This window comes from Hemicordylus capensis, chromosome 2 (genome assembly GCF_027244095.1).
Source record: "Hemicordylus capensis ecotype Gifberg chromosome 2, rHemCap1.1.pri, whole genome shotgun sequence".
Classification (NCBI taxonomy): Eukaryota; Metazoa; Chordata; class Lepidosauria; order Squamata; family Cordylidae; genus Hemicordylus; species Hemicordylus capensis.
The window spans coordinates 247,302,773-247,330,408 of NC_069658.1; the positions used below are offsets into that span (position 1 = coordinate 247,302,773).

The window sequence follows — 27,636 nt, forward strand, 5'->3', positions numbered from 1 at the left end:
GCAGGGGGTTGTCCATATTCCAACGGGATGACATTCACTGTCCCCTCCTCCTCAATCAATTTCCAGTCAATAGGGTCGCAGAAGGGGTGGGAAACTGCTGATGTGACAAACCTTAAAAAAAAAATTCTCTGTGCCTTTGTGCAAAGGTGCTAAAACTTTCTCCTTTGCGCAAGCAGAAGCATCAAAATGAAACTGAGTGGAAATATTATTTTTTTTAAGGAAAGAAAAAAATAAAAGAATTACATATCAACAGATCCTCGATCTGCTGAATGAGCCAGCAAATCCTCAACGTGAATGCATACCAAAAAAAAGTCTTCTAAAAAACATGAGGAAATGCAATCGAAATCAAAAGCTGAAAGCAGATGAGAAACGAATTGCACCCTTGCACCATTGTGGGTTGTACCCTTGTACAAAAACCCGTGTGGAAAAATAATAATTAAAGCAATTATTTTACATGAGCAGCAACATTATTTCAGGAATGGGCGGTGCCGGTCCACAAGGTGTTGGGTACCGGTCCGTGATGCATCACTAATAAAAATAACACCACTGCAAAAATTTCGGACTGGTGAGGGGCGCCGAGGAAGCGAAATGAACATTATCCAGCAGCGAAGGCTGCCTGCAGTGTTTCCTCTAACAGGGATTCCCAGATGTTGTTGTTTTGCTTGGGGATTCTGGGAGTTGTAGTCAACATCTGGGAATCTCTGTTAGAGGGAACACTGGTTGCTTGCCTAGAAATGCCATTGCAGACTTATTTTTTTGGCTTTGGTTGAAGTGAGAGGAAGCCAGAAAAGGGACTCCTGGTCTAAAAAGCTTTATATCTTCTTAATTGCCCTTGTCTGGGGAACGAACTAGCTGGGTCTGGGAGAAAGATCATGTGGCTGCCTCAGAGGAAGAGTGTGAGGAAACTCTCTCCACTTACATAAAAGAAGGGGCAGACGGTCCCCCTGGTGAAGGGGGCTCCTGAGAAAGTGTAGAGTGGGACTGCTGTATCAGCATCGGAAAATGTCAGTCGTGGCCCAGCACAATTCAGAGACACTCGGATCCTCTTCAACGCCCCACACAGGGACAGACGAGGGTATACAGGGGGGATGACAGCACTGTATTGACCTTCCAATTCCCCTACAGCCCAGATCCCTTCCTCAGGACCTAATCTGAAACATCCTTTTCTCTTCACAGACTTGCTGGCAACCCCCACAGCCCACTCTCCCTCACCTCCCACAGCGACTTCCCAGGAATGTCTGCCTGCTGTGAATCCCTCACATCCTAGCACGCAAGGCCAGAAGTTGAATCTCTCAGTATTCTGGGGCAGATCTTGATATTTGTCTCCAAGTGTCAGGCTTTTCCGATCCTCAGACACGATGAGATCGGGATGTGCTGTGTCTGGATCCAAAATGACATTTGCTGTTGAGGGGGAGAAGAAAAGGAAGGAAATGGAAACAGAGTCAGCTAAGAGATGGACGGACGTCAGGGGCCCTACGAGGTTCTTAAATGATTTGGGACCAAGGTCCACAGGCCCTTTCTTAGTCCAACTCAATCACGACCACCCTCCAAAAAGAATGGTTTCTTCTTTCTTGGGAAGGGAGACTAGGATTACATCCCCTGAGCCAATGTGGTGCAGTGGTTAGAGAGCTGGATGAGGACTGGGGAGATCTGGATTCAAATCCTCCCCTGGTCAGCCATGAAGCTGACTGAATGACTCTTAGCTAGACACTTTCCGTCCCCCTAATCTGCTTCACAGGATGGTTGTGAAAATAATAGGGAGAAGAAAATCAATCTAGACTACCCTGTGCTCCTTGGAGGAAGAGCGGCTACAAATGTTGTAAATGATAAAATACTGAGAACAGTCCTGAATGTATTGGAGTACTATGAAAAACATAGCGACAAACAGATAGCTATGATTTTTCTGGATGCAGAGAAAGCATTTGACAACATCTCCTGGTAGTTTATGTGGAAGCTATTGGATGCAATGGGTGTTGGTAATAATTTTATTAGGGCCATTAAGACAATATATTCAGAGCAATATGTCAAAATTATTATAAATGGGGAAGTGTCAAATAATTGTAAAATACAAAAAGGAACTAGACAAAGTTGTCCACTTTCCCCATTACTTTTTATATTAGTTCTGGAAGTGCTTTGTAGAAACATCAGAGAAGATGACCAAATGCAAGGCCCGAAAGTAGGGAAACAGGAGTATAAACTCAGAGCCTTTGCAGATGATGTGGTGTTTTTTCTAGAAAATCCATTAGGAAAGGTTGGAAGGCTCTTGGAAAAAATAGAACAATTTGGCCAATTAGCCAGGTTTTATATTAATAAGAGTAAAACGAAGGTGTTGACAAAAAATATGGACCAGAAATCCAATGACAGACTTTACAAAATAAGTGAATTGAAAGTGGAGAAGAAAATCAAATATTTGGGCGTCTGATTGTCAAATAAAAACTCTTTGTTGTTTTCAAATAATTATATTAAAATATGGAATACAGTAAAAATTGATTTGCAAAGATGGACTGGAATGAACTTATCTTTAATGGGAAGAATTTCAGTTGTGAAGATGAATGTTTTACCTAAAATGTTGTTTCTTTTTCAGATTATTCCTATAATTAATACATTAACCTGTTTCAAACAATGGCAAAAGGGCATAACTAAATTTGTTTGGCAAGGGAAAAGACCAAGAATTAAATTTAAAAATTTAACAGATGCTAAAGAAAGAGGTGGTCTTACCCTGCTGGATTTAAGGTTGTATTTCGCTGCTGTTTGTTTGACGTGGTTAAAGGAATGGATAACATTAAGAAATCCCAGAATACTTGATCTGGAAGGATTTGATAGAAGGTTTGGATGACTCTTATATTTGTGATATGATAAAAGCAAAGTGCATAAAGATTTTCTTAATCACAATGTAAGAAGGAGTCTGATGGGAGTGTGGGCAAAATATAAAAAATGGTTGGAGTGTAAAACTTCATTATGGGTATCCCCGATTGAGGCTTTGGCACATAAAGAGACAAATATGCAAGCTGAATGGGGTACTTATAGGGATTTGTTATGCTTTCAAGAGAAGGGCTGTAAATTAAAAAACTTAAACGAAGTACAAAATTTGGTTAGTAATTGGTTTCAGTATCATCAGCTAAATGAAATTTATAAAAAGGATCTTAAAGTTGGATTTGAGGATCAAATGTCGAGATTCGAGAAGGAGTTGTGTGAAAATGATGAGAGGATTAGTCTCTAAGATGCACAAGTTGTTGCTTTTGGAGGAGACAAGAGATGAAGTGGTTAAAACAACTATGATAAAATGGGCTCAAGATATAATATGGCTGCTTGGGAAAAATTATGGAAAACTAATTTAAAGTTTACTGCATGTTATACTTTAAAAGAAAATTATGGTAAGATGATGTATAGGTGGTATCTGACACTGAAAAAATTAACATTCATGTATAAAAATGTTTCAAACAAATGTTGGAAATGTGGACAATGTGAAGGAACTTTTTTTCATATGTGGTGGTCATGTGGGAAGGCAAAGGCTTTTTGGAATATGATATATAATGAGTTGAAGAAATTTTTTTAAATGACATTTCCTAAGAGGCCAGAATCCTTCCTGCTGGGAATAACTCAAGGAGAGTTCTCCAGAAGAAATTTAACATTTTTTATGTATGCAACCACGGCGGCTAGAATAGTATATGCGCAGAAATGGAAAGACAAGAAAATGCCCTCAAAAGAAGACTGGCTGACAAAAATTTTGGAATACGCTGAGATGGCAAAGCTTACAGCACTTATAAGGGTTGAAAATTTGGAATGTTTCAAAGAAGATTGGGAACCATTTTTACTTTACTTAAAGAACTATTTTTCTAATATGGACCTTTCAGCAGGGTTTGAAATGTAATAACAACAGCAGGTTGGGTTGGGTGAAATTGAGTAGTAATGTGGAGTAGGTATGTTTTGAATTATTATAGCAATGGTTTAGTTAACGTGAACCACGCAGACAGGTAAGCGGGAAGTCAATATTTACTTAATAAAATAAATGAATGTAATTTGAATGCTATTGTAAAGCTATTGTAAAAGCCAATAAAAATTAATGTAAATTCATTCATTCATTCATTCATTCGAGGGCCCAGGGCAAGAGTTTGCCCCCCCTTCCCCCCACACTTTGGACAAGGCTGAGGAACTTACTAGCAGTGATCCCTGCTTACTGAGCCAAGAGGCACCATTGAAAGTGATGGTTTTCTTGTATTGAATGGGGGGCGGGGGGGGGGAGCCACTGTCCCTCTCCAACCCCAGCGCAGCATCAGTGGTGGTTGCTGGTGTCTACTTGGTGTTTCTTTTTAGCTTGTGAGTCCTTTGAGGACAGGGAAGCAACTTTGGCTTCTTTTTCTATGCAAACTGCTTTGACCTTTGTTGAAAAGCGGTATATAAACATCTGTAGTTGTAGTTGCTACTATGTTGGATAGATTCAGATGAAGACAGGTCCTTGTTGTTTAGGGCTTTAGACGTTCTGTACAGATCCTTGAATGGACCGGGGAACAAACTTGCATTCAGTGCAAAGAGAGCAAGATAGTCCTAATATGTTCCAGACCAGATGCCCCTGATAGGACTGGCTGTCACGTTTTGCAGCAATTTCAGCTTCCAAAGACTTTGAAAGGACAGCCTCACATGGAACGCATTGCAGATTGTGACCAAGCCATGTACTTTGTGAGGTTTGGTGGGGTTTCTTAGAGAAATAGTATCTAAAAACTGGAGCCTGGGGTGACCAAACCTGTTAGGTTTTATGGGCAGGAGATAGATAGATAGATATTGGGGTGGCGGGGGTGGGGTGGGGGAGAGAACACAGAGTATTTTGGGAGCTAACTCACTCCCCTTACATCAAAAGCTAACAGGGTCTCAGGGGCAACAGCTTGTAAACAATAAGCATGAAGATTGGTTTAAGGTTAAACTAATCTACTTTATTTAGAAGTACATGGTGATAAGAAAGACCTAAACCCTAGCTGCTACCTACATGGTGGTGGTCAGACAGAGTTCTGGGAAGAAGAGGAAGGAAGTCACTCTCCCAGGAAGTTCCTGAATATTTTCTGTCAAGGTGGAGGGGTCATAGAAGCAGAGAGAAAGCAGGAAAGAGAAGGAGACCCTGACTGTCTCTACCAATGCCCTTAGTGGTCATTTGGGTTATCAGTGCAAAAGGCCAATGCCATCTGGGAGGTGGAAGAAAGGTATGATGAGGGAATAATGTGCAGATTGTTCTATGCTCTGCTGGGTGGGGGTTGCATGGAGATTGGGCATTGGGGAGGGGAGAGATTTGTGTGGTGGAAAAGATTGCATGGAATACTCCACACATCTCTGCTACGGGGGAGATGCAAGCAAGGAGATTTGGCAGGTGAGTGGGAAGAGGTTTGATGCGCCACATTCCAGATCCCCAAGACCATCTGTGCCCACAACCTTTGCGTCTGTGGGTGGCTGTCATTCTAGTAGCCCACCCTGGTGCTATGGGACCCATCATGGGCAATTTGCTGAGGGCCCTCTGAAACCTGGGGCTGTTTCTGCCTTGATTGGTTCTCCATACTTACCTTTCTGCAGGGGAAGTCCAGATACCAGAGTGTCTGGGGAAGCAAAGTGAACAGATATTAAGCATCATCATGCTGATAACGAATCTACTTTCCTTGAGTAGCTGGGTCACTGGAACTCCTGGATAGTCATGAAAGAGCTTAAACTAGCTTATCCAGTGCAGAGCATCTGTGCCCCTAGTTCTCCCTGTCTCTCCTCCCCATCTTCATTTCCCCCCTCCCTTCAGCCTCAGTCTGTTCTCCCCCTCCCAGTCTGTGTTCCCTTGCCGGCCAGGCGGCCAGCGCTTTCCTTCCCCGTCCACCGGTCAGCCTGGCCAGCACTTTCTCCTCCTCGCCCGCCACTGCAGCCATTTTCTCACCCCATCTCCATCCCTATCCAGGCAGATGCTTGCAAACTCTTGTGAGAGCTGCCGCACATGGGATTAACGACAGGTATACTTTGGAGAAATACATATAAAGGTGTTATAACTTAATATTTAGAACTTTTTTAACATGCTGCACATGCAGGAGAAAATAGGAGACTAGAATTGTTAAGATTAAATTGTATGCTCATTTAAAATAGTACACAAGCGCCCCTTTAGTTCAAGTGAGTTGGGGGGGGGGAACAGGTTCCAGCATTATAAGCCTCAACGACAATCCACTAATCGTCTTATAAACATTAGTGCCCAGTCACGTATTACATCCAGCATGTTCTGTGTCATGGAGGAATGCGTCATGGAGGAGGTTATAACCTATAAAGCCCGAAACAGTTTGAGCCCTGGGTATTTAAGAGAATGTCCTCTTCTTCATGAACCCCACCGCCCACTGGAATCATCAGGAGAGGTCCGTCTGCATTTGCCACCGGCTCATCTGGTGGCCACCCAGGGACAGGCCTTCTCCGTTGCTGCCCTGAGGCTTTGGAATGTGCTCCCTAGTGAAATAAGAGCCTACCCATCTCTGACAGCTTTTAAAAAGTCTTTAAAGACACATCTTTTCACCCAGGCCTTTAATTAATATTGTTTTTAATGGTTTTAATGCTGTTTTAAAATATTGTTTTTAAAATTTTAAATTGTTGTAATGTTTTCAATTTTTTATTTTTAGTTTTAACTAATGTTTTACTTTCTGTTTTTATTATAAACCACTCAGAGACATAGGTTTTGGGTGGTATGAAAATATGTTAAATGAATAAAATAAAAATAAATATCACAGGGCCAGTTCTCCTTGATTTCTGCAGGCCATGATACATTACAGATCATGACAGGTCTTCAAATGGACCTAATTCCAAAGCAATCTGTTAAAAATGGCTCTTGATACCACAATCAAATCATCAGGGATGTCTTTCCAGTCTTGCAGAGTGCTTCTGGAGTGGGGGCAGGACTCAGAAGTATTAGGGCTCCGGGGCAACAGAGCTTCTGCTAGGGCAATAATGGCCGGTGAGGGCACCCCCAGGGGGATGGCGGTGAGAGGCACCTTGAACCCTAAATGAGTAGGTGCTGACCTCTGTCCCGGCTGCACCGGCAAGCTGTTCCAGGCAGCAGCATGCCGCCCAGCACACCCTGAGATGATATAGAATTGGTTATCTCTTCTTTGAGCCATTCCTCATTACCTTTGAACTGCTTCATCACAGCCTCCAGAAAGGCGCTTATGTCAGAGAAGTCCCAGATCCTCCACTTCAGGGCAGGAGGAAAAGCCACTGGAGTCGTCTTATATGTCTTCTCCTTTTCACACCTGGTGGAGAGCAAAGACATTATGGCTTCATCCATCCCATTTAGACTTTACAAGCACAGCAGAGGAATGGAGGACAATGAAACAGCAGAGATAAAGAAAAGTGAAAGATAGAAGTGCTTGGGGGGAATTGTCCCTCATGATGGCTGCTGGCACCCCACAAGTGAGGCGTCTGCAGGCCAAATGAGCGACAGCCTCACATTTCCTCATGTATGTGCAGTCATGTCATTTCTCTTTTTCCTAAACATCCTATGACATCATGCTCAGCATTTCCCTGCCTTGACGGGCTGTGCTTTGCAAGGGACGTGGAGCTTTTGAGCTCAAGGACATCACATCAGACATTTCCTTTCTCTAGGAGAGATAGGGGCCTTTCCCAGGTGGCAGGCTTTGCCGCAGGATAAGGAGTGGTAAAGTAGGGCAAGTTATGAGGTCATATATTACCCACATATAAGCAAAAAAAAAAAAAAAGTACTTCGAAGAAACCTGAGTGCCGTTCGCATAGGGCTGCCTTGATGCAGTTTCTCTCCATTCCTTCCAAACTTTAACCCTGCACCATTCATACTGCCTGTTCCTGGGTCTTTCTCTGGTCCCTTATGGCCAGTGGCTCTCAAGAGGAGGCAGGCTGTCATGCCTTTCCCCCACTACTGTGCATGCGTAGTGTGCAGGGGCGTAGCAAGGTTGGAGTGGGCCCAGAGACAAGGTTTTAAAATGGGCCCCTCCCTCACTGAAGTTCAGCTCATGAAGTAAAGAAATCTTAAATGAGGCTGAATAGTGGTAACAAAAAGAATAGTTTTTTATATGTATATAACCTATGTGCCACAATAGAACATCATCCTAAATTATTTTTTTAAAGGTTTTGTAAATTGTGGACGATGCAAGTCATTTAATGGTACTAGAGAAAGACATGCTGTTCTGGTAGCTCCAGGTCTTAACACTCACATCAGTTTCGGAGGATGAATACAACTGAAGGGAGCCCAGATGAGTGCATGGCTGGGGGTTCAGTCATGTGACTTGCCTCTGGGGGCGCCCCAAGGCAGTGGGCCCCCAGACAACTGTCTCCCCTTGCCCTATTATAGTTACGCCCCTGGTAGTGTGCATTTCTGAAACATTTTATTTCACCCATGACAATTATTTTCAAGTTTCCATTTTTAAAAAATTATTTTGAGGGAGCTTTCTGCTAGAGTGACGACTTGAAAAACCAGCCACAGACCTTCTGCCCCCTGCCAAAAAAATCCTGTGTTAAAATTGCTGGTGCCTCTCTTCCACCGGGTTTTATGCTGTCTTTTCATTTGCGCACAGGACATCGTTTTGATTTACCTGATTCCTTTTATATGGGGGGGGGGGAGTTTACTTCCGCAAGATCAGCGACTCACCAAACAGACCACATCGACCTTTTGCTGTGCACCACAGCAAACAGCCTCTCAAGTGATCAGTGATGTGTGGCATTGAGAACAGATGGGAAATTTTATTGGAATCCCCATTTGAATGGGGGCATGTTGAAGTGTAATTAAATTCACTATAAGGCTACTTCTGGAGCAACCATGGGCAGCACGCCCCACTGAAATTCCACCAAGCCGATTTGATGAATACCGCAGCTCTGGCTATGGGCATGATATTGTTCCGCTTGCTGACAAGGTCTTACTACACCACATGGCCTATCAAGTATTCAGTGATGTAGGGCACAGATCACGGACCCTTGCTCAAATCTCTAGATCAACTGTGATTTTAAATAAATGCTACAATTTGAAATAAATGTAGAATTTAGTTTCTCTGTTAACCATGCAGGAACAGAATTTGATGTTAGTCAGGATTGCACTACTGGGAGGGGGAAATTCCACCAGATGACCACCCAATCAAATCGCAGAACCTGATCGGTTGTGTGATGACCGAAATGATTCATCACATGCTATGTAGACCCTGCCTGCATCATGAAGCTGTAAGAGAAATGAGTGGGTTCGACTTACCTCTCCAAGGTTCTTCTAACATCCTAGAGTGGGGGGAAGAGAAAGAAGAAGGAACTCAGTTACTGATGTGATCAAAGGAAATAGGATGCTTGGCCTGATCCAGCAAAGCTCTTCCTATATACTTAATAGAGCCATCTCCTTATTCTAAACCAGAGCCACTCCCTCTTGAGACAAAGGGAAGGAGGGCTGTCACTTCCTCCTCCTCCTCCTCCCTCCAGTTGTCAAAGCAGGAACCAAAGTACGGAGGTGGAAGTTAGGAATGGAGGTAGATCAGGGGAGGATTCTAACAGACCCTTTGTGGCTGGTCCCATTGGGGAGGAAGAGGTTCAAAAGGCAGCCTCTGTCAGTGTCCAGTTTTCACAAAAGAAAACACCCAGGCGGCACAACCAGGGATGGGGAAACTTTGCAACTGGCAGTTACATATACGACAAATATTTACATACCACTTTTCAACGGATGTTCCCAAAGCGGTTGGAATAGATATAAATAAATAAAATGGATCCCTGTCCCCAAAGGGATCACAATCTTTAAAAAGCAACATAAGAGAGACAACAGCAACAGCCACTGGGGGGATGCTGTCCTGGGGCTGGAGAGGGCCAGTTGCTCTCCCCCTGCAAGATAACGAGAATCGCCACTTTTCAACGGCGCCTCTTGGCTCAGTTAGCAGCAGTGATGCTGGGGGTCGGAGGAGATGGGAAGGGACTGAGTGATGGAGGGGCCTGGAGCCATCCCTGTCCTGTCCGCAGCAAAGAAACAGAGCATGTGAGAGCTGCCAGGCACCTCGGAGATCTTCTAGGCCCACTTCCTGCTCAGGCCTGGAATCTGCTCCAGTCTCCCTGGCAGTGGCCATCTCGCCTCCGTTTGGAAACCTCTGCAGGAGGAGAGCCCACTCCTGCACATGGCAGACTTTTCGGAAACCCCCAAGAAAGGAATGCCCACCACTGCATGAGGCAGACTGTTCCATAATCAAAGAGCTCTTCGAGTGAGGAAATTCTGCCTCTTGTCTAGTTCCGATCTGTTTTAGTCATTGCAACTCATTGGTTCTAGTCCTGCCCTCAGGAGAAACAGAACAAGCCCACTCCTTCTTCTATGAGAGCACCCTTCAGATAGTTGAAGACATCTATCCTGTCTCCCCTTTGTCTTGTCTTGTTTTCTCTTCTCCAGGCTAAGCATACCGAGGTCCTTCCACCATTCCTCACAGGACTTGGTTTCCAGACCCCTCATCATCTTGTTTGCAAACCTCTGAATCTGTTCCCGTCTATCAACTGTGTTCTTAAAATATTGGGCCCTAAACAGAAGCTTCCAGAAGCCCACAAGCAGAGCATGATGCAACAGTCTTTTACTGGGAGACATTAGAAAAGAATGAATTAGCAGAGAGATGAGAATGACAGGAAATTCCATGAAAGGGGATCCTGTAGCTCACAATGGTCCAAAGAGAGGACTCCTGGTTTTCCTAAACATAAGAAACTCAGGCATCAACACCATAAACTGGACTCCCTCACTTCTTGTATAGGTGAAAGTATTGTGGAAAGGTTTGGATGTAGCCTTACGCTGGACAGGAGTCTGTGGTGTTTCTGCTACTGTCTTTAGCTGAAGTTGCACATGTAGCAAATTAAAATGGGAACATAAGAACAGTCCTGCTCAGTGTTTCTCAACCTTTTTGGAGTCAAGGACCGCTAAATTCTTCGTGCAGAGTTTCAAGGACCGCTACATTCTTCATGCGCAGTTTCCCGGACCGGCAGTTAGTAAAGGGGTTTCAAATCTATCTATCTATCTATCTATCTATCTATCAGACTTCTATACTGCCCAAAACTTGCATCTCTGGGCAGTTTACAATTAAAATAATATAAGCATTAAAATAATTAAATTTGGAATCTTTTGCAAACATGGAATATTAGGGGTTCTCAACCTTGGGTTAAACTCCCATAACCCCCAACCACAATGGCATTTGGCCATTATGGCTGGGGATTATGGGAGTAGAAGTCCACCAATGTCTGGATACCCAAGGTTGAGAACCCCTGAATCTAAAAGCCTGGGTGAACAAATTTGTCTCCAGTATGTCTTCAGTATGTGTGGGGTGGGGGTGGAGGTGCTTGTGATTACTCAATGGAGAGGGGATGTTGGGCCATTAGAAAAATTCAAAAGCTACATGGGGGCAATGAAAACAACGCACAAGCAAGCTTTTGAACCCCCCAAAATGCTTCATCAGGCTGGATGTCAAGCAAAGCAAAAAGGAGGTGAGGAGAGGAGAGCAGGGCAAGCTCAGTAGAGCCGGAAATCTACAGTTTAACCCTCTCATGATGGAGGTGGAGTTTTAGCAGGAGTTGTGTAGTCGCAGGGCAGGATCCAGACAACGTTAGTCACGACCACCCACTGAAATTAATTTAGTCATCTCTCATTTGTGTCAATGCTGCTTGGTCATGATCACCTGACTTGATCTGGATCCTGCTCTTAGATGTGCACTTTGTGAGGTGGACCTAATGAAACCCGTGCAGCTCCTCCAAAACTCGTTAAATTCGTTACATGGCAGGTGCTGGGAATGGGTTTTTTTTAATGGTGAAAGAAAATGTGAAGAAGAGCGGTGGAGACCTGGCATTAAAAGAAAGGGGGTGATTCTGAGATGGCGGAGGGTGTGGGGTGTTGTAGTGGTAGATGCCTCATTTTCCTCGCTGGGGAGACGAGGCACTGTTCAGGGTGGGTGAGGCAATGGTGCACCGGACTGCACTCGGAAGGTCGCCTGGGTCCAAGAGCTGCCGCCACTGTGCTTGCGCACCAGAGTGTAGCAAGTGTTCCCCATCCTCTCTCACAATGTGCACTCCTGTGCCCCCCTCCCAACTCCCCTGCGGGAGCCAATCACACCAGCCTGCCTTTGGGGCCACGCAGCTCACGTGGTCCCACATGCTGCCTGCGCATACCTGCGAGGTGAGCCAAGGCGGCCCTCCTCCCTCCCTCCTCTGCTTAGCCCTCACTGCGGCATGATCCCGGCCAGAGATTGTCCCCCGCACCCGGCGAGGTCATAAAGGGGACCGCCGTCCTCCACCGGCGGTGCAGACCAGGGGGTTACAGGGGGCAGAGGGACCACAACACCCCACCGATGCAAGAGGGAAACAGCGTTCCCTCTCAAGGCGCCTCGACCACAATAGGCAGCTGGGTTTCAATCAATCAACCTTTGGCTGCAAACAATGAGCATGCAAGAACCAGCAGCCCTTCAAGTGGCAGCCCTTCAGTTGGCATACCTTCCACACCGCATACAGTTTGAAGCTGTAAAGATAGGGAATAAAATAGCTGTAGGAAGATCACAGCAGCACGTGGAGGCAAGGGACAAGAAGGTGATACTCTTCCTCTTCCGTACCATGTGCAAAATTGAGGAAGTGAGTGCCTTGATTGCAGTTGTTGGGGGGGGGGTTTGACTCCCAGTCAGGGACCGGCGCTCAACCCTTCGGGGACCGGCAGCGGTCCCCGGACCGGTGGTTGAGAAACTCTGGTCCTGCTGAATCAGGCCCAAGGCCCATCTAGTCCAGCGCCCTGCTTCACAGTGGCCCACCAAATGCCTCCGGGAAACCACAGGAAAGAGCTGAGGTCATGCCCTCTCTCTTGCTGTTACTCCCCTACAATTTGTATTCAGAGGCATCCTGTCTCTGAGGCTGGAGGTGGCCTATAGCCCTCAGACTAGTAGCCGTTGATAGACCTCTCCGCCATGAATTTATCCAAACCCCTCTTAAAACCATCCAGTTTGTAGGTTGTCACCACATCTTGTGGCTGAGAATTCCATAGGTTAATTATGCACATGCACAGGCCACTTCCGGTCTGACGCTGAGGGTATGGCAAGAGGGTATGCTGCCGCCCCATGCCAGCCATCAGGGGAAACATGGCGGGGGGCAGGGGAGAGCACCCTCCCTGCTCCTTAAAGGTAACTCCCCCGAACTGGCCAAATCAGTTCGTGCACATCCCTAGCGGGGAGGGCTAGGCTAGGACCTCTTTCTCTGATGTGCAAGTTGTCACCTTCCCATTTAATGTTCAATGTGGAAGAGAATTCCGAAATGGAATCCCCGCCCTGCAGTCTGAAGTGGTGCCTCGCATTCTCCCACATCCAGGTTCTCCTGCCTCCTGCTGGGGCATGCATGCACCAGGCCTCACCTGCAGTAGTTCACTCGCTGGCTGCTGACATTTCTCCTCCATCTCTTGAATGAAACTTGCCAAGGAGGAGAGCTCCTTGGAGAGTGTGGCCAGGTGCTCCTCCCTTTTGATTGCAATCTCCTTCTCCAGCTCTTCCATCTGGACCAGCAAATGTTTCTCTTGCTCTTCCAGAAACTGGTGCAGTTGTCTGAACTCAGCCCTTGTCTTCTGCTTGTCTGCTTTGGTTTGCTCCTGGAACAAGCAAGTTTTAAGAGGAGAAAACAAGTGATGTCAGGAATACTGTCAATCCTGCAGTGTCAGAAAGGGAGTTATGAGAATGGTGCAAGCTAGCCTAACTCCCTTTTGACATTTAGCCTTGATCCTGAGTGAAACTCTTCCAGAGACAGTCATTTGGTGCCAGAAGGCAGGCAAGCCTTAGAGGGAACAAAATAGCTTTGTCAGGCAACCTGAACTCGTGCAGACAGCCTGGGATAGCAGAAAACTCACCCTGAATCCTTCCTCTTTACTACTTCTTCCAAGTTGTGCTCAGGGACTTATTGATTTATTTTTATTTATTTGAAATAAAATAAAAAATTATTTTATTTATTTTTATTTATTTTATTCAAAACTCCCTTTTGAAATTTAGCCTTGACCCTGAGTGAAACTGTTCCAGAGACAGTCATGTGGTGCCAGACGGGCCAAAATAGCTTTGTCAGACAACCTTTAGGAGAGGAGAGCTGGTCTTGTGGTAGCAAGTATGACTTGTCCCCTTAGCTAAGCAAGGTCTGCCCTGGTTGCACATGAAAGGAAGACTAGAAGTGTGAGCACTGGAAGATAATCCCCTCAAGGGATGGAGCCGCTCTGGGAAGGCTCCAAGTTCCCGTTCTGGCAGCATCTCCAAGAGAGGGCTGAGAGAGATTCCTGCCTGCATCCTTGGAGAAGCCGCTGCCAGTCTGTGAAGACAATACTGAGCTAGATAGACCAATGGTCTTACTCAGTACATGGCAGCTTCCTATGTTGCTATGTGCAAACAGCCTGGGATGGCAGAAAACTCACCCTGAATCCTTCCTATTTACTACTTCTTCCAAGTTGTGCCGAGGGACTTATTTTAAATAAATAAAAATAAATAAGTCCCTCTTATAAAAATAAATAAATTTATACCCCGCCCTTCCAGTACACTACTGCTTGGTGTGACTCACAACATTTATAAAATAGATACAATGCAAAAGGAGACTTATAAAGTTATCCAAATTAAACAGTTAAAAATCCAAATATAAGTTGATATTTCGGCTAAAACCACAATCAGAATTAAGGTTATTGCTTAAGTTTCAAATAAAAAGGTTTTTTTAAAGCTAAAAACTGGGAATTATAAAAATTAAAGAACCTTCCAAATATAAGCAACAAGTAAACCATTAAAAAGTCTCTTTTAAAAGAGGAAGCTATTCACACAATTGATCAAAATCGGGCTGGGCTCCCTTAGCTTGGTTTTGATCAATCATGAGAACCACCGGGCTCGCAGACCAATCAGATCTGTTAGTGATGGGGCCATGAGCAGGGCCTGAGATGAGTGGAGGGTCCTGGCAGATTCATATGGGTGAATGTTGTCCGACAGGTACCCTGGCCCCAAGCCGCGTAGAGCTTTAAAGGTCAAGACCAGCACCTTGAATCTAGCCAGGCATTGGACCAATAACCAACGAAGCTGCCACAGAATGCGTGTGACACTCATTTAGCGACTCGTGCCCACAAGCATCCTTGCAGCAGTATCCTGGACCAGTTGAAGGTTCTGAACTGTCTTCAAGGACAGCTCCACATAGAGAGCATTGCAGTAGTCCAATCTGGATGTTACTAAAGCATGAGTGACTGAGGTCAGGGCCAACTTCTCCAAGTAGGGTTGCAGCAGGCGTACCAGCCATAGCTGGTAAAAGGCACTTCTGCACACTGCCGCCATCTGTGTCTCCAAGGATAATATCAGGTCCAGAAACACCCCCCCAAGCTGTAGACTTCATCTTTCAGAGGGACTGTGACCCCATCCAAGACCAGACTGACCTCATTATTTGGATGATCAGTTTGACCCATCCAGAGCACTTCCATCTTATATGGATTAAGTTTCAACTTGTGTGCCCCCCTTCCAGTCCGGAACAGCCTCCAAACCCCAGTTGAGAGCATCCACTGCCTCCCTGGTATCTGCTGACTTACAAGATAGCTAAAGCTGGGTGTCATCAGCATATTGATGGCACCGCAGTCCACACCCTCAGATGACCTCTCCCAGAGGTTTCATGTAAGCAGCATAGGGGGCAGAATAGATCCCTGTGACACCCCATAGGCCAAAGGGTGGAGCAGGCATCCCCCAGCATGCACCATCTTCTGAGAACGACCCTCCAGGTAGGAGCGGAGCCACCATATAACCGTGCACCCAAGTCCCAACCCAGAGAGATATCCCAAGATATCATGGTTGATGGTATTGAAAGCGGCTGAGAGGTCCAAGAGAATCAACAGAGTCACACTCCCTCTGCCTATCTCCAGGCGTAGGTCATCTACCAGGGTGGCTGAGGCAGTTTCCATCCCATATCTAGGATGGAAGCCAGACTGGAAAGGATCTAAGTAATCAGATTCATCCAGAGCTGCCTGGAGCTGAGACGCCACCACACACTCCAACATCTTACCCAAGAAGCCGTGGTTAGAGACTGGTCGAAAGTTATTCAAGTCACCCGGGTCCAATTAGGGCCTATTTAGGAGGGGCCTAATGACTGCCTCTTTCAGCTGAGGCACAACCGCCTGCTTTAGAGAGGCATTCACCACCCCCACCACCCATGGGCCCAGTCCCTCCCTAGAAGCCTTCACCTACCACAAAGTGCAAAGGTCAAGCACGCATGTGGTAGATCTCAGCCTTCCAAGCAGCCTCTCCACCTCCTCAGGCAACACAGTCTGAAAACCGAAAACCATTCAATACAACAAGACCAGACAGTGCATTGGCAATATCCAGTTCCAGTGCCGCAAACATCTTACCATCCGAATCAGAACAGATGTGAGTGATTTTATCCGCAAAATGTAACACAAATTGCTCACAGCGGGCTCACAGTTTGATGCTCTTTTGGATTCTCACATAGTAAGCCCTGAACCACTAAAAAAAATGCCACTGGACGACATTGAGCAGATGCGATGGTGACAGAAAAGTAGGATTTCTTCACCGTCATCACCTCCATAGAATAGGCCCTAATATGGTCATTTAGCCTATATTCGGTCACATTCATTCTGTTTCCCCCGCCAATGATGCTCCAGCTGTCTATCAGCCTGCTTCACTGTCCGCAACACACCTGTATACCTGGGAGTCACTTGGACTCGGCGGGTCGGGAGAGGACGCCTAGGCGTGACCGTGTCAATCACCCAACCCATCTCCTCATATCAGAGGGAGACCAGGACATCAACAGGATCGTGCACTCTCTCAGCAGGAAACTCTCCCAGAGCTGTCAGGAATCCATTAAGATCCATCAACCTCCGAGGGTGGACCATCCAAACTGGTCCCCCACACCTGCAGAGGTGTATTGGGTTCACCCTCAGGCCAATCTTCACCAGATAGTTCATGACAACAGTATTAAAGCCTCCTCGACTATCTGTGGAACACCACTGTCCACCATTGACCCAAGACCAAGTTGAGCATATGGCCTGCCCATGTGTGGGACCAGAAATCAGTGGAGACAAGCCCATGATCATCAGGGAGTACATGAAGCTCCAAGCTGCACCAGACAGGGCAGCCTCAGCAAGTCGCCCAAGACTAACATGTGGATGTGGTCCTCAACACCACATCCAAGACCACCTCAAGCAGCTCAGGCTGGGAGACTGCTAGACAGCGGGGTGGGTGGTAAACCAACAGAATCCCAGCTTTGTCTCATGATCCCATCACTGCATGCAGGCACTCTATCTGGTCAGAATGGCGGACAATGTATCTGGTGAGGGGGATGGTCTCCCGATGAACCAGGACAACCCCACCTCCCTGCCCACCCTGCCTTGACTGATGCTGCATCCGGAACCTGGTAGGCACATTTGGGAGAGATTTATGTGCCTGGTAGGCACATTTGGGATAGATTTGTAAGCTTAAAAGCAAGGAGGATCGCCAAAAGCGTAGCTGTTGGCGTGGCCGTTAGGCCACCTGTAGGCGGCCGCCAAAGCCAGCCGCCAAAGGGGGCTGGCCTTTGGAGCTGGGCCTTTGGGGCTGTGGGGTTGGGTTGGGCCAGGCCTTTTGCCGATAAGTCTTTGGGCTCTCTTGAGTGGGATGGTGCTGGTGGTGTGCCTGGCAGTACAGGGGCAGCTATTACTGTAGTGGTGAGGAATAGAAGAATTGGCCCTGGCAGAGCAGCTGGCCGTTACAGTGGAAGGGAAATCAGTAATTTAGTAAATGTTTCCACTTCTAACTGCTCTGTCAACTCTTCGGCCTTGGGGAGCAGCTCCAACAACCCACAGAATCTGGCCTTTCTCCTCTGCAATGCCAGGTCAGTTCAGAATAAGACCGAAATTGTCCATGATTTGGTCATGGATGAGGGAGCTGACCTGGCATGTATAACTGAGACCTGGTTGGGGGAGGCGAATGGTCCAGTGTGGGCTCAGCTTCTCCCACCAGGTTACTCTGTCATGGAACAGGCCAGGGGAAGTGGGTGGGGGGTGGTGGTGGAGTGGCTGTGGTCCATAAGAATGCCATTTCCCTTACCAGGGCCCCTGTGGGACAGCACAGTACTTCCAGTAACTGTTGCTGGTGTCTTATCTTATGTTTATTTTTAGAATGTGAGCCCTTTGGGGACAGGGATCCATCTTATTTGTTTGTTATTTTTCTGTGTAAACCGCCCTGAGCCATTTTGGAAGGGCGGTATAGAAATTGAATTGATGATAATAATTAAATAAATAATAACTCAACAGGGCAGTAGACATGATTGTTCCTAAGCATCCCTTCCGACCTGCTGCAAAAATGGCTCCTTGGTATACTGAGGAGCTGTGGGGGCTGAAGCAGTTGGGTAGGCGACTAGAGCGCAAGTGGAGGAGAACTCGGTTCGAGTCTGACAGGATTCAGCATGTGACCCATTTGAAGGCTTATGCGGTGGCAGTGTGCGCAGCAAAAAAGAGATTCTGGTCTGCGCGCATTGCAGCTGCAGGTTCATGTTCGGCGGAGCTATCCCGGGTTATGAGGAGTGTGATTTCTACTCCTTCTACTTCCAATCAGTCCCCAGGGTTGCTCTGCTGTGATGCCTTTAATGGGTTTTTTGCAAATAAGATCTCCTGTATTTGGGCTGACTTGGACTCCACTATTTCTGCAAGGTCTATGGAGAAGGTGTCCAGCGATCCCTCTTGCAGTATTAGATTGGATCAGTTTCAATCTGTGACTCCTGAGAATGTGGACAAGTTGTTTGGGGTTGTGCGGCCTACCACCTGTTCTCTGGATCCTTGCCCAACTTGGCTGCTTCTATCTAGCAGGGAGATTGTTGAAGATGGCCTAGTTAATATCGTAAATGCATCGCTGAGGGAGGGTAGGGTGCCCCCCTGCCTGAAGGAGGCAATGGTTAGACCACTCTTAAAGAAGCCTTCCCTGGACCCCTTAGCGATGGACAGCTACAGGCCAATCTCCCTTGGTTGGGCAAGGTGATTGAGAGGGTGGTGGCCGACCAGCTCCAGGCAGTCTTGGAGGAAATTGATTATCTAGACCCATTTCAAACTGGCTTTAGAGCTGGCTATGGGGTTGAGACAGCCTTGGTCGGCCTGATGGATGACTTTTACCAGGGAATCGACAGAAGGAGTGTGACTCTGCTGGTTCTTCTGGATCTCTCGGCGGCGTTCAGTACCATCAACCATGGTATCCTTCTGGATCGCCTGGGGGAGTTGGGGATAGGGGGCACTGCCTTGCAGTGGTTCCGTTCCTATCTCTCGGGTAGATTCCAGATGGTGGAGCTTGGTGACAGTTGCTCCTCAAAATGGGAGCTGTTATATGGAGTCTCTCAGGGATTCTGTCACCAATGCTTTTTAACATCTACATCAGGCCTGGATGGCTGTGGCCTTTGCATTGATGGAGCTAGCATTTAAAGCACTAGCTTCAGGTATGGTGGGCTGCTGGGAAAGTTACTGGGGTGTCTTTGGATGGGAGAAGGAGCGGTGGGTGTGATGGCTTTGATCAAGCATGGCATGTCCTACTCCCACTTTGCTCTTCCCGCCTCCAGCACCAGAGAAGAAAAGGCTCTTAGCATAGCTTGGAAGAAGCAGTGAGTCCATTCAATTCATTGGAGTTGATTCTGAGTAAGTGCACAGAGAATCAGGGCCAATGGAGTTCCTAAGCAAAATGTGGAGTTCTCTTTTCTCCTGCCTCAGCCCCTCAGTAAGGATACAATAACTTTGTGTGTGTGTGTGTGTGTGTGTGTGTGTGTGTGTGTGTAAGAATTGATTTCACTGGAGCTTCCTTCTGAGTCAATGTATGCTTGATGGAGACTAAGGACCCCAGGCCAAAACTTAAGGCACTTCTTGTCTTCACGTATAGTCTATAGACTACATGTGAGCACTGAAAGATATTCCCCTTAGGGGATGGGGCTGCTCTGGGAAGAGCATCTGCCTACTTGAATGCAGAAGGTTCCAAGTTCTCTCCCTGGAACCACCATGAAAGGGCCATGTGTGCAAAGATGCAGAAACCATCCAGCTAGCTAGCTAGATTAGAGATCTTATCTTTCCACTTTACTATCTAGAATGGAGTTCACCAATAAAGACTCCTTATATTGATATATTATTATATTGACTTGAAACTATGAACTGGCTCCAAGTTTATTTTTCTCTCAGCATACACGCATGCCTGGGCAGACTCCGCTGTGTTGTGACTCAGTGCACTCTGCAGTAATAGAAGGGTATCTCTTACCAGAAAGACTTCCCAACATTTTATCCTACCCCAGCCCCAGCCCCTCAGTAAAGAAAACAATAACTTAAAGCGGGGTGGGGCAGGGTGGGATGAAAGCATTGATTTCACTGGAGCTTCCTTCTGAGTGAATGTACGCTTGATTGAGACTAAGGACCCCAGGCTAAAACTTGGAGCACTTACTGTCTTCACAGGTAGTCTATAGATGACATGTGAGCACTGTAAGATATTTTATTTTATTTTATTTTATTTACTTACTTACTTATTTTTAAAACTTTTATACCACCTTCCAAAAGGCTCAGGGCAGTTTACATTAAAACCCCATTAAAATCAGTTAATAATTAAAATAAAAGTTATAGAACATAAAACAATGATTAACAATTAAAAACATCATAAAACAACAATTAAACAATCAGAACAATTTAAAAACAAATTTTAAAAAGCTGAGAAAGCCTGGCTGAAGAGATGTGTTTTCAGGTGTTTTCTGAAAATTACCAGAGATGGGGAGGATCGTATCTCAGCAGGGAGCGCATTCCACATTCTCGGGGCAGCAGCCGAGAAGGCCGTCTCTGTGTAGCCACCAAACGATTTGTTGGCAACTGGAGACGGACCTCTTCAAGTGACCTCAGCGGCTGGTGGGGCTCATAGCGAAGAAGACGCTCTCTTAGATATCCAGGGCAGGGATATAACCCTTAGATATACTTAGATACCCCTTAGGGCAGGGATTCTCAACGTTGGGTCCTCAGATGTTATTGGACTTCAGCTCCCATAATCCCCAGCCCCAGTGGCCTTTGGTTGGGGATTATGGGAGATGAAGTCCAATAACATTTGGGGACCCAACGTTGAGAATCCCTGCCTTTGGGGATGGGGCTGCTCTGGGAAGAGCACCTGTATGCTTGAATGCAGAAGGTTCCAACTTATCTCCCTGGAATCTCCAAGAAAGGGCTGAGAGAGACTTCTGCCTGCAACTTTGGAGAAGCCACTGCCAGTCTGTGTAAGCAATACTGAGCTAAATGAATCAATGGTGTGAATCGGTAGAAAGCAGCTTCCCATGTTTTCTTCCCCACTCACCACAGCCCCTGAATCACCTGTTGCCAGAAGCCACTGCCTCATTATAAAGCCAACCTGCTCAGGCCATTCCAAACACCAAAGGATCTGAGAAGCAGGACTGCCCTGGGCTTTTGTCTCTTTTGCAGGCTATACTCAATGGTTGACATCCTGACTGCATTACTCAGTAGTACCATTCAGTGCAATGGGGAAATGCTTGACTAACAAGCAGAAGGCTGCCGGTTCAAATCCCCACTGGTACTATATCTATCGGGCAGCGGCCAGCAATATAGGAAGATGCTGAAAGGCATAATCTCAAACTGTGCGGGAGGAGGCAATGATAAACCCCTCCTGTATTCTACCAAAGAAAGCCACAGGGCTCTGTGGGCACCAGGAGTCGAAATTGACTTGATGGCACACTTTACCCTTCAGTAGTAATTACTGTACAAGACCTAAATTTTAATCAGACTGACCCTAGTAAATTCAACAAGAATGTCAGACAATGTTTCCACACATGGTTTCATGTGATTTTCGCTTCCCATTCCTAGCGACACTTACAAGCAGATCCTGGCTTTCCTTTTCTACGTCTGCTTTATACGTCAGCATTTTTTCCTCTTTCTTCCTCAAAGTCTTTAGGAGGCTGCAGATCTGATCCTGAAGAGAAAACAAATGTTCAGGTTTGATTCCTTCTTGGAGATTTACTGTATGTGCGGATCAAAACTAAGAAAAATGCAGAAGACTGTAGAACAACACTGTAAACATGAAGAAAAAGGTTGAACACTGTGCTTGGCATTGCCTTTCAGGAGGGTTTCCCAAAGTCCCTGTGAATTGTTATCCCATTGAAATAAAAAACTGATGCCTATAAAACAGGCAACGCATAATGAGCATAGCAGACACAATTGAAGTATGTGCTGAAGATACTCTAAGATAGCAGAGAGGAACACCACCCCCAGTGTCCAAAGCTTCAGACAGACCCCTTCTTTTCACCTTTTAGTATTCCCAGGAGTTTCTTAGGACCTAAGATCCATATTTACCAGAGATGGCTAAAGAAAAATTACAGTTTAAAAGGAGGTTTGGAGTGTGTGCAGGTCAGAGGCCCAGATCGTTCTCAAACATCTTTTGTCTAAAAGGAAACACATCTGAACAATTGACCTGAGAAGATCCCGGGGTCATCCAACTGGAAGTTTCTGAGATGGTATGTAGATACCGGAATGCCTTTATACTACTATGACAAATATGTATACAGGTGAAACTCGGAAAATTAGAATATCGTGCAAAAGTCCATTAATTTCAGTAATGCAAATTAAAAGGTGAAACTGATATATGAGACAGACGCATTACATGCAAAGCAAGATAAGTCAAGCCTTAATTTGTTACAATTGTGATGATCATGGCGTACAGCTCATGAAAACCCCAAATCCACAATCCCAGAAAATTAGAATATTACATGGAACCAAGAAGACAAGGATTGTAGAATAGAACAATATCGGACCTCTGAAAAGTATACAGTGTACTGTGCTTGATTGGCCAGCAAACTCGCCTGACCTGACCCCATAGAGAATCTATGGGGCATTGCCAAGAGAAGGATGAGAGACATGAGACCAAACAATGCAGAAGAGCTGAAGGCCACTAATGAAGCATTCTGGTCTTCCATAACACCTCATCAGTGCCACAGGCTGATAGCATCCATGCCACGCCGCATTGAGGCAGTAATTGCTGCAAAAGGGGCCCAAACCAAGTACTGAATACATATGCATGCTTATACTTTTCAGAGGTCCGATATTGTTCTATTCTACAATCCTTGTCTTCTTGGTTCCATGTAATATTCTAATTTTCTGGGATTGTGGATTTGGGGTTTTCATGAGCTGTACGCCATGATTATCACAATTATAACAAATTAAGGCTTGACTTATCTCGCTTTGCATGTAATGCGTCTGTCTCATATATCAGTTTCACCTTTTAATTTGCATTACTGAAATTAATGGACTTTTGCACGATATTCTAATTTTCCGAGTTTCACCTGTATACTGCTTTTCAACAAAAGTTCCCAAAGCGGTTTACATAGATATAAATAACAAATTGACTCCCTATCCCCAAAGGGATCACAATCTAAAAAGAAACATAAGATAGACCCCGACAACACCCACTGGAGGGATGCTGTACAGGGGATGGATAAGGCCAGTTGCTCTCCTCTTGCCCCTGCTCAATAAAGAGAATCACCACTTTAAAAGAGTGCCTCTTTGCTCAGCAGGGAAGCTAATTTCCTAACTAATTTCTAAATTTGACTATTAACCTAAGAAACAGCAGTATCTGGCCCAAGAATGATTCCTTCCCTTCATTGATTAACAAACAAAACATCCTAGATGGAGACTTGTACACAGCCCAGAGTTAATGGGCCTAGACTAGCAATCAGAAACTTCCAAAAAGTATCAAGGGTGGTTTCCCTTCTAATTTGTAAAAGAAAGAACCAGCAGCAGGATCCAACAGAAAAAGGTTTCCTTCTCGAAGGTCCACGACCATAGGAAAAACAATCAAGGTGATCCTGAGGAAGATTTCCTTTTGATTCCCCTTCATCATGTAATCATCCCTGAACCTATTCACATCTTTTGTTCCTTCCATTTAATTTTTTTTCCTTAAAAAAAACCAACAGAGCGAGAAAACTGGTGGATGTGCAGACAGTACAGAGATTCTTGGCTTCATGAACCTCTGCCAAAAAGAGCTGTTTTCACTGAGAGTCTCAGGTTTCATTCTCTCACCTGAAAGGCTGAAAGTCAAGTAAAGTGTGCCATTGAGTCGGTGTTGACTCCTGGAGAACACAGAGTCCTGTGGTGGTCTTTGGTAGAATACAGGAGGAGTTCACCATTGCCATTTCCCGCGCAGTATGACATGATGCCCTTCAGCATCTTCCTATATTGCTGCTGCCTGATAAAGAAGTTTTGCATAGTCTGGGACTATGGGACCATAGTCTGGGAAACAAACCAGTGGGGATTCGAACCAGCGACCTCTGGCTTGCTAGTCAAGCCATTTCCCCGCTGCGCCATTAGATGGCTGTTGAAAGGCTTAACCCTCCTCCAAAAATGGGTGTTGGGATGGCATCCAGTGCCTGGGAAGTCATGGGGTGGGAGTCATGCCCTGGGGCAATAGCTTCCTCTGTCACAGCAGGTGGAGATGGGAAGAGCCCCTTACTGTCCTCCCCAGCCTTGATCGACAGCTGCAAGAGGTGGCTGATGTTGGTGTCCCAGTCCGTGTGCAAGGAATGGCCACGGTCCGGATAAGAACAACCTTGCTGGATCAGGCCCAAGGCCTCTCTAGTCCAGCCTTCTATTTTCCACAGATGTCTCTGGAAAGCCCACAGGCAAGAGGTGAGGGCATGCCCTCTCTCGTACTGTGGCGACTGTTATTGAGAGGCATCTTGCCTCTGAGGCTGAAGGTGGTCCACAGCCACCAGACTTGTAGCCATTGATAGACCTGTCCTCCATCAATTTGTTGAAGCCCCTTTTAAAGCCAATAAGAACAGCCCCGCTGGATGCCCCAAGCTCCATGGATCTGCCTATTCCAACATGGATTTTGGACAATGCAGTGTGATGACAAAGGCAGCCTGTCCATCCTGTCCTGGACAGTGTGCCTCCCTCCGCCCAACCATCCCTGCTTCTCGGGAAGGGCAGGTCAACTGGAGTGCAGCCCTGCCAACTGCCCCATAGCAGGGAAGGAGAGACAGTGAGTGCCACTTTCTTAGCTGGGCCAATCGGTTCCAAAGTGCTCTGGACTTTGCCAAAGGCATCCAAGTGCATTTGGAGCTGCAGTGCTTGCCCAGTCCTCCATCGGGGCCAAGGGGAGTGGGACCAGTGTTCCCTCTATCAGGGATTCCCAGATGTTGTTGACTACAACTCCCAGAATCCCCAGCTGCAATGGCTTTTGCTTTGGGATTATGGGAATTGTAGTCAACAACATCTGGGAATCTTTATTTAGCAGCGGGAGAGTAACTGGCCCTATCCACCCCCAGCACAGTACCTCTAGTGACTGTTGCTGGTGTCTCTTATGTTTCTTTTTAGATTGTGAGCCCTTTGGGGACAGGGATCCATTTTGTTTATCTTATTTATTTGTTATTTCTTTGTCTGAACCGCCTTGAGCCATTATTGGAAGGGAGATATAGAAATCGAATAAACAAACAAACAAACATCTGGGAATCCCTGACAGAGGGAACACGGGGCGGGACTGGTGCTGCCTTCTAGCCATTCCCAGCTCTTAGCAGGGGAATGGCTGTTGGGATGGCATCCAGTGCCTGGGAAGCCATTGGAGAAGGGGGTCATGTCCTGTGGCAACTTCACAGAGCTGGCAGCAAGCCAAAGAGGTTGATTGTGTGGGCAGAATTGGCAATGGTCCAAGCAGGGAAGGGAATTGTGTGATCCAACACAGGCCCGACCCCCAGAGCTAACCCTGATATCCGAAAATGATTAGGAGAACCAGTCCCAAGTGAGTCAAGTTCCCAAATCCCCTTGAAATCACAAAGACATTTCTAGCCTCTGAGATAGAAAAGACACAGATAGGCAGTGGCTGACATACTGCACAGCAGGCTACCCATCCAGGAGGGGCATGTCTGTGCTGCTTCCCAGTCACTGAACAGGCCCGTCCTTTCTCCTTCCTGTTCCCTGCCTGCTGCTGAGGGGTGCACAGTCACTGTTGGTCTACTATTTGCCATCATCACCAATGGCAGGAACAGCAGAGCAGCCATTGCACACAGCTGAGGAGCCAAGAAACTGTCCCCACATTTGCAAGTGATGGGCAGCAAGCTGGGCACTATATCAGCCAGTGATTCTCCCAACCCACCCCCAAGTTCAGGTACAGAATATTATCGCTCAAAGACAAATGTGCACAAATTAAAGAACTGAGGTACAAATTAAATCACCAGCTAACTGAGCAAAGAGGCACCTTTTAAAAGTGGTGATTCTCTTTATTGAGCAGGGGGAGAGCAACTGGCCCTATCCGTCCCTAGCACAGAATCCCTCCAGTGGCTGTTGCTGGTGTCTATCTTAGCTTTCTTTTTTTAGATTGTGGGCCCTTTGAGGACAGGGAGCCATTCTCTTTTATGTAAACCACTTTGGGAACCTTTTGTTGAAAAGTGGTATATAAATATGCATCGTATTCGTAAATAGCACCTATCAAATGTCTGTCTCTCATGCAACTGTTCATGTCTTAAGCCCTCCGGCCCTTACAAGGAACTTAGCAGCTCCTCCCCCTTACGAAATACAAGGCTGGAGGGGAGTCAAAGCCGACAGGGGCACTGAGGACCAGCAGTTTGGAGGTTAAATCTTGCAAATAAAATAAAATTCATACAACAATATTCGAGGGTTACAAATGTTTCATACCAATACTGAAATAGTAGTACTGAGACACAAACACCGATTTCTCACTGAACAGCTTTTCTCCTCTCACAGCATCGACTCAGGCTCTCTATGCTTTCTTCTCCAGAGAGCCACACACAGATTTTTTCCCCGTGTACTTTTTCTTGTGCTCTTGCACACTGATCATATACCCCATTTGTACCTTCCGGGGTTCTCAAAATCACGTTTGTTTGGGGTCCCCATATTGCAGGAAACTTCAGGCTCACTAGCCAGACCGAGAGATGCAGCTGGCTTGTCACAGCCCAGCCAAGAGAGCTGCTGCCTGTTTGGGTTGGGGGGCCAAACAGAAACTCCAAGCCTGGGTTTCAGCTGCAGATGAGCAGACTTCAGCCAAGAGAAAGAAGAAGAAAGGAAAGGAAAGACCAGGTGACTTCTAATCACTTGCTGGTGAAAAATGAACAATAAAATGTTTTAAGCATACAAAACACCATTCACAGCGATTTCTTACCTTGTACTTTTTGTGAGCATCCTCCAGAGGAATCACCGTGTGGTTTTCATGCTCCTTGGATCTATCACACACCAGACAAATGGGACCTTCGTGTTCTTTGCAGAAGAGTTTCAGGGGCTCCCGGTGTTTCTCACAGACTTTCTCCCCTCCTTCGGTCTTGTTTCCTCCCTGGAGACTGAGTTTCTTGGCTATCTCTACAACACTTTTCAGTTGCCGATTTGGGATGAACTTCCTTTGCTGAACAGTTTTTCTGCACAGAGGGCAAGAAATCTCTTTGTCCGGCTCCCCCCAGCACTGGGTCAGGCAAGCTCGGCAGAAATTGTGCCCACACTCCACAATGGTCACTGGGTCCTTGAAATACTCCAAGCAGATGGAACAAGTGGCTTCCTCACAGAGCTCCCTGACCACACCCACAGCTGCCATGGTAGCCTCACACTGAAAACCTCACAGGTTTTACTTTAGTTTTTCCCCTTTTCAGCTAGCGAATGGGTGTTGCCCTTCCTGGTAATCTGCTGATGGACATCTCCACAGCTGA

At 46.2% G+C, this 27,636-nt stretch overlaps 1 protein-coding gene across 2 annotated transcripts; it reads right to left on the reverse strand.

Annotated features, from left to right (window-relative positions):
• Positions 1-197: 197 nt before the first annotated feature.
• On the reverse strand, positions 198-27,636 carry LOC128342664 (zinc finger protein RFP-like). 2 transcript variants are annotated; one of them, XM_053290319.1, is made up of 7 exons: positions 27,102-27,636; positions 21,810-21,905; positions 13,349-13,579; positions 9,212-9,234; positions 7,129-7,250; positions 5,547-5,579; positions 198-1,401 (listed from the first exon to the last, which is right to left on the reverse strand). In XM_053290319.1, exons 1-7 carry the CDS (start codon positions 27,522-27,524, stop codon positions 884-886), a joined length of 1,446 nt encoding a protein of 481 aa, XP_053146294.1. In that variant the 5' UTR covers positions 27,525-27,636; the 3' UTR covers positions 198-883. The 2 variants fall into 2 exon arrangements, with proteins under 2 accessions (XP_053146294.1, XP_053146295.1); XM_053290320.1 differs by lacking the exon at positions 21,810-21,905.

Excerpts from the sequence above, each read along its gene's own strand:
- LOC128342664 (XM_053290319.1), bottom strand. The coding sequence starts at position 27,524 with ATGGCAGCTGTGGGTGTGGTCAGGGAGCTCTGTGAGGAAGCCACTTGT. Across the intron at positions 21,906-27,101 it reads ATGCTCACAAAAAGTACAAG|GATCAGATCTGCAGCCTCCT; the intron begins GTAAGAAATCGC and ends TTTTCTCTTCAG. Across the intron at positions 9,235-13,348 it reads CAGCGAGTGAACTACTGCAG|GATGTTAGAAGAACCTTGGA; the intron begins GTGAGGCCTGGT and ends CCCCCACTCTAG.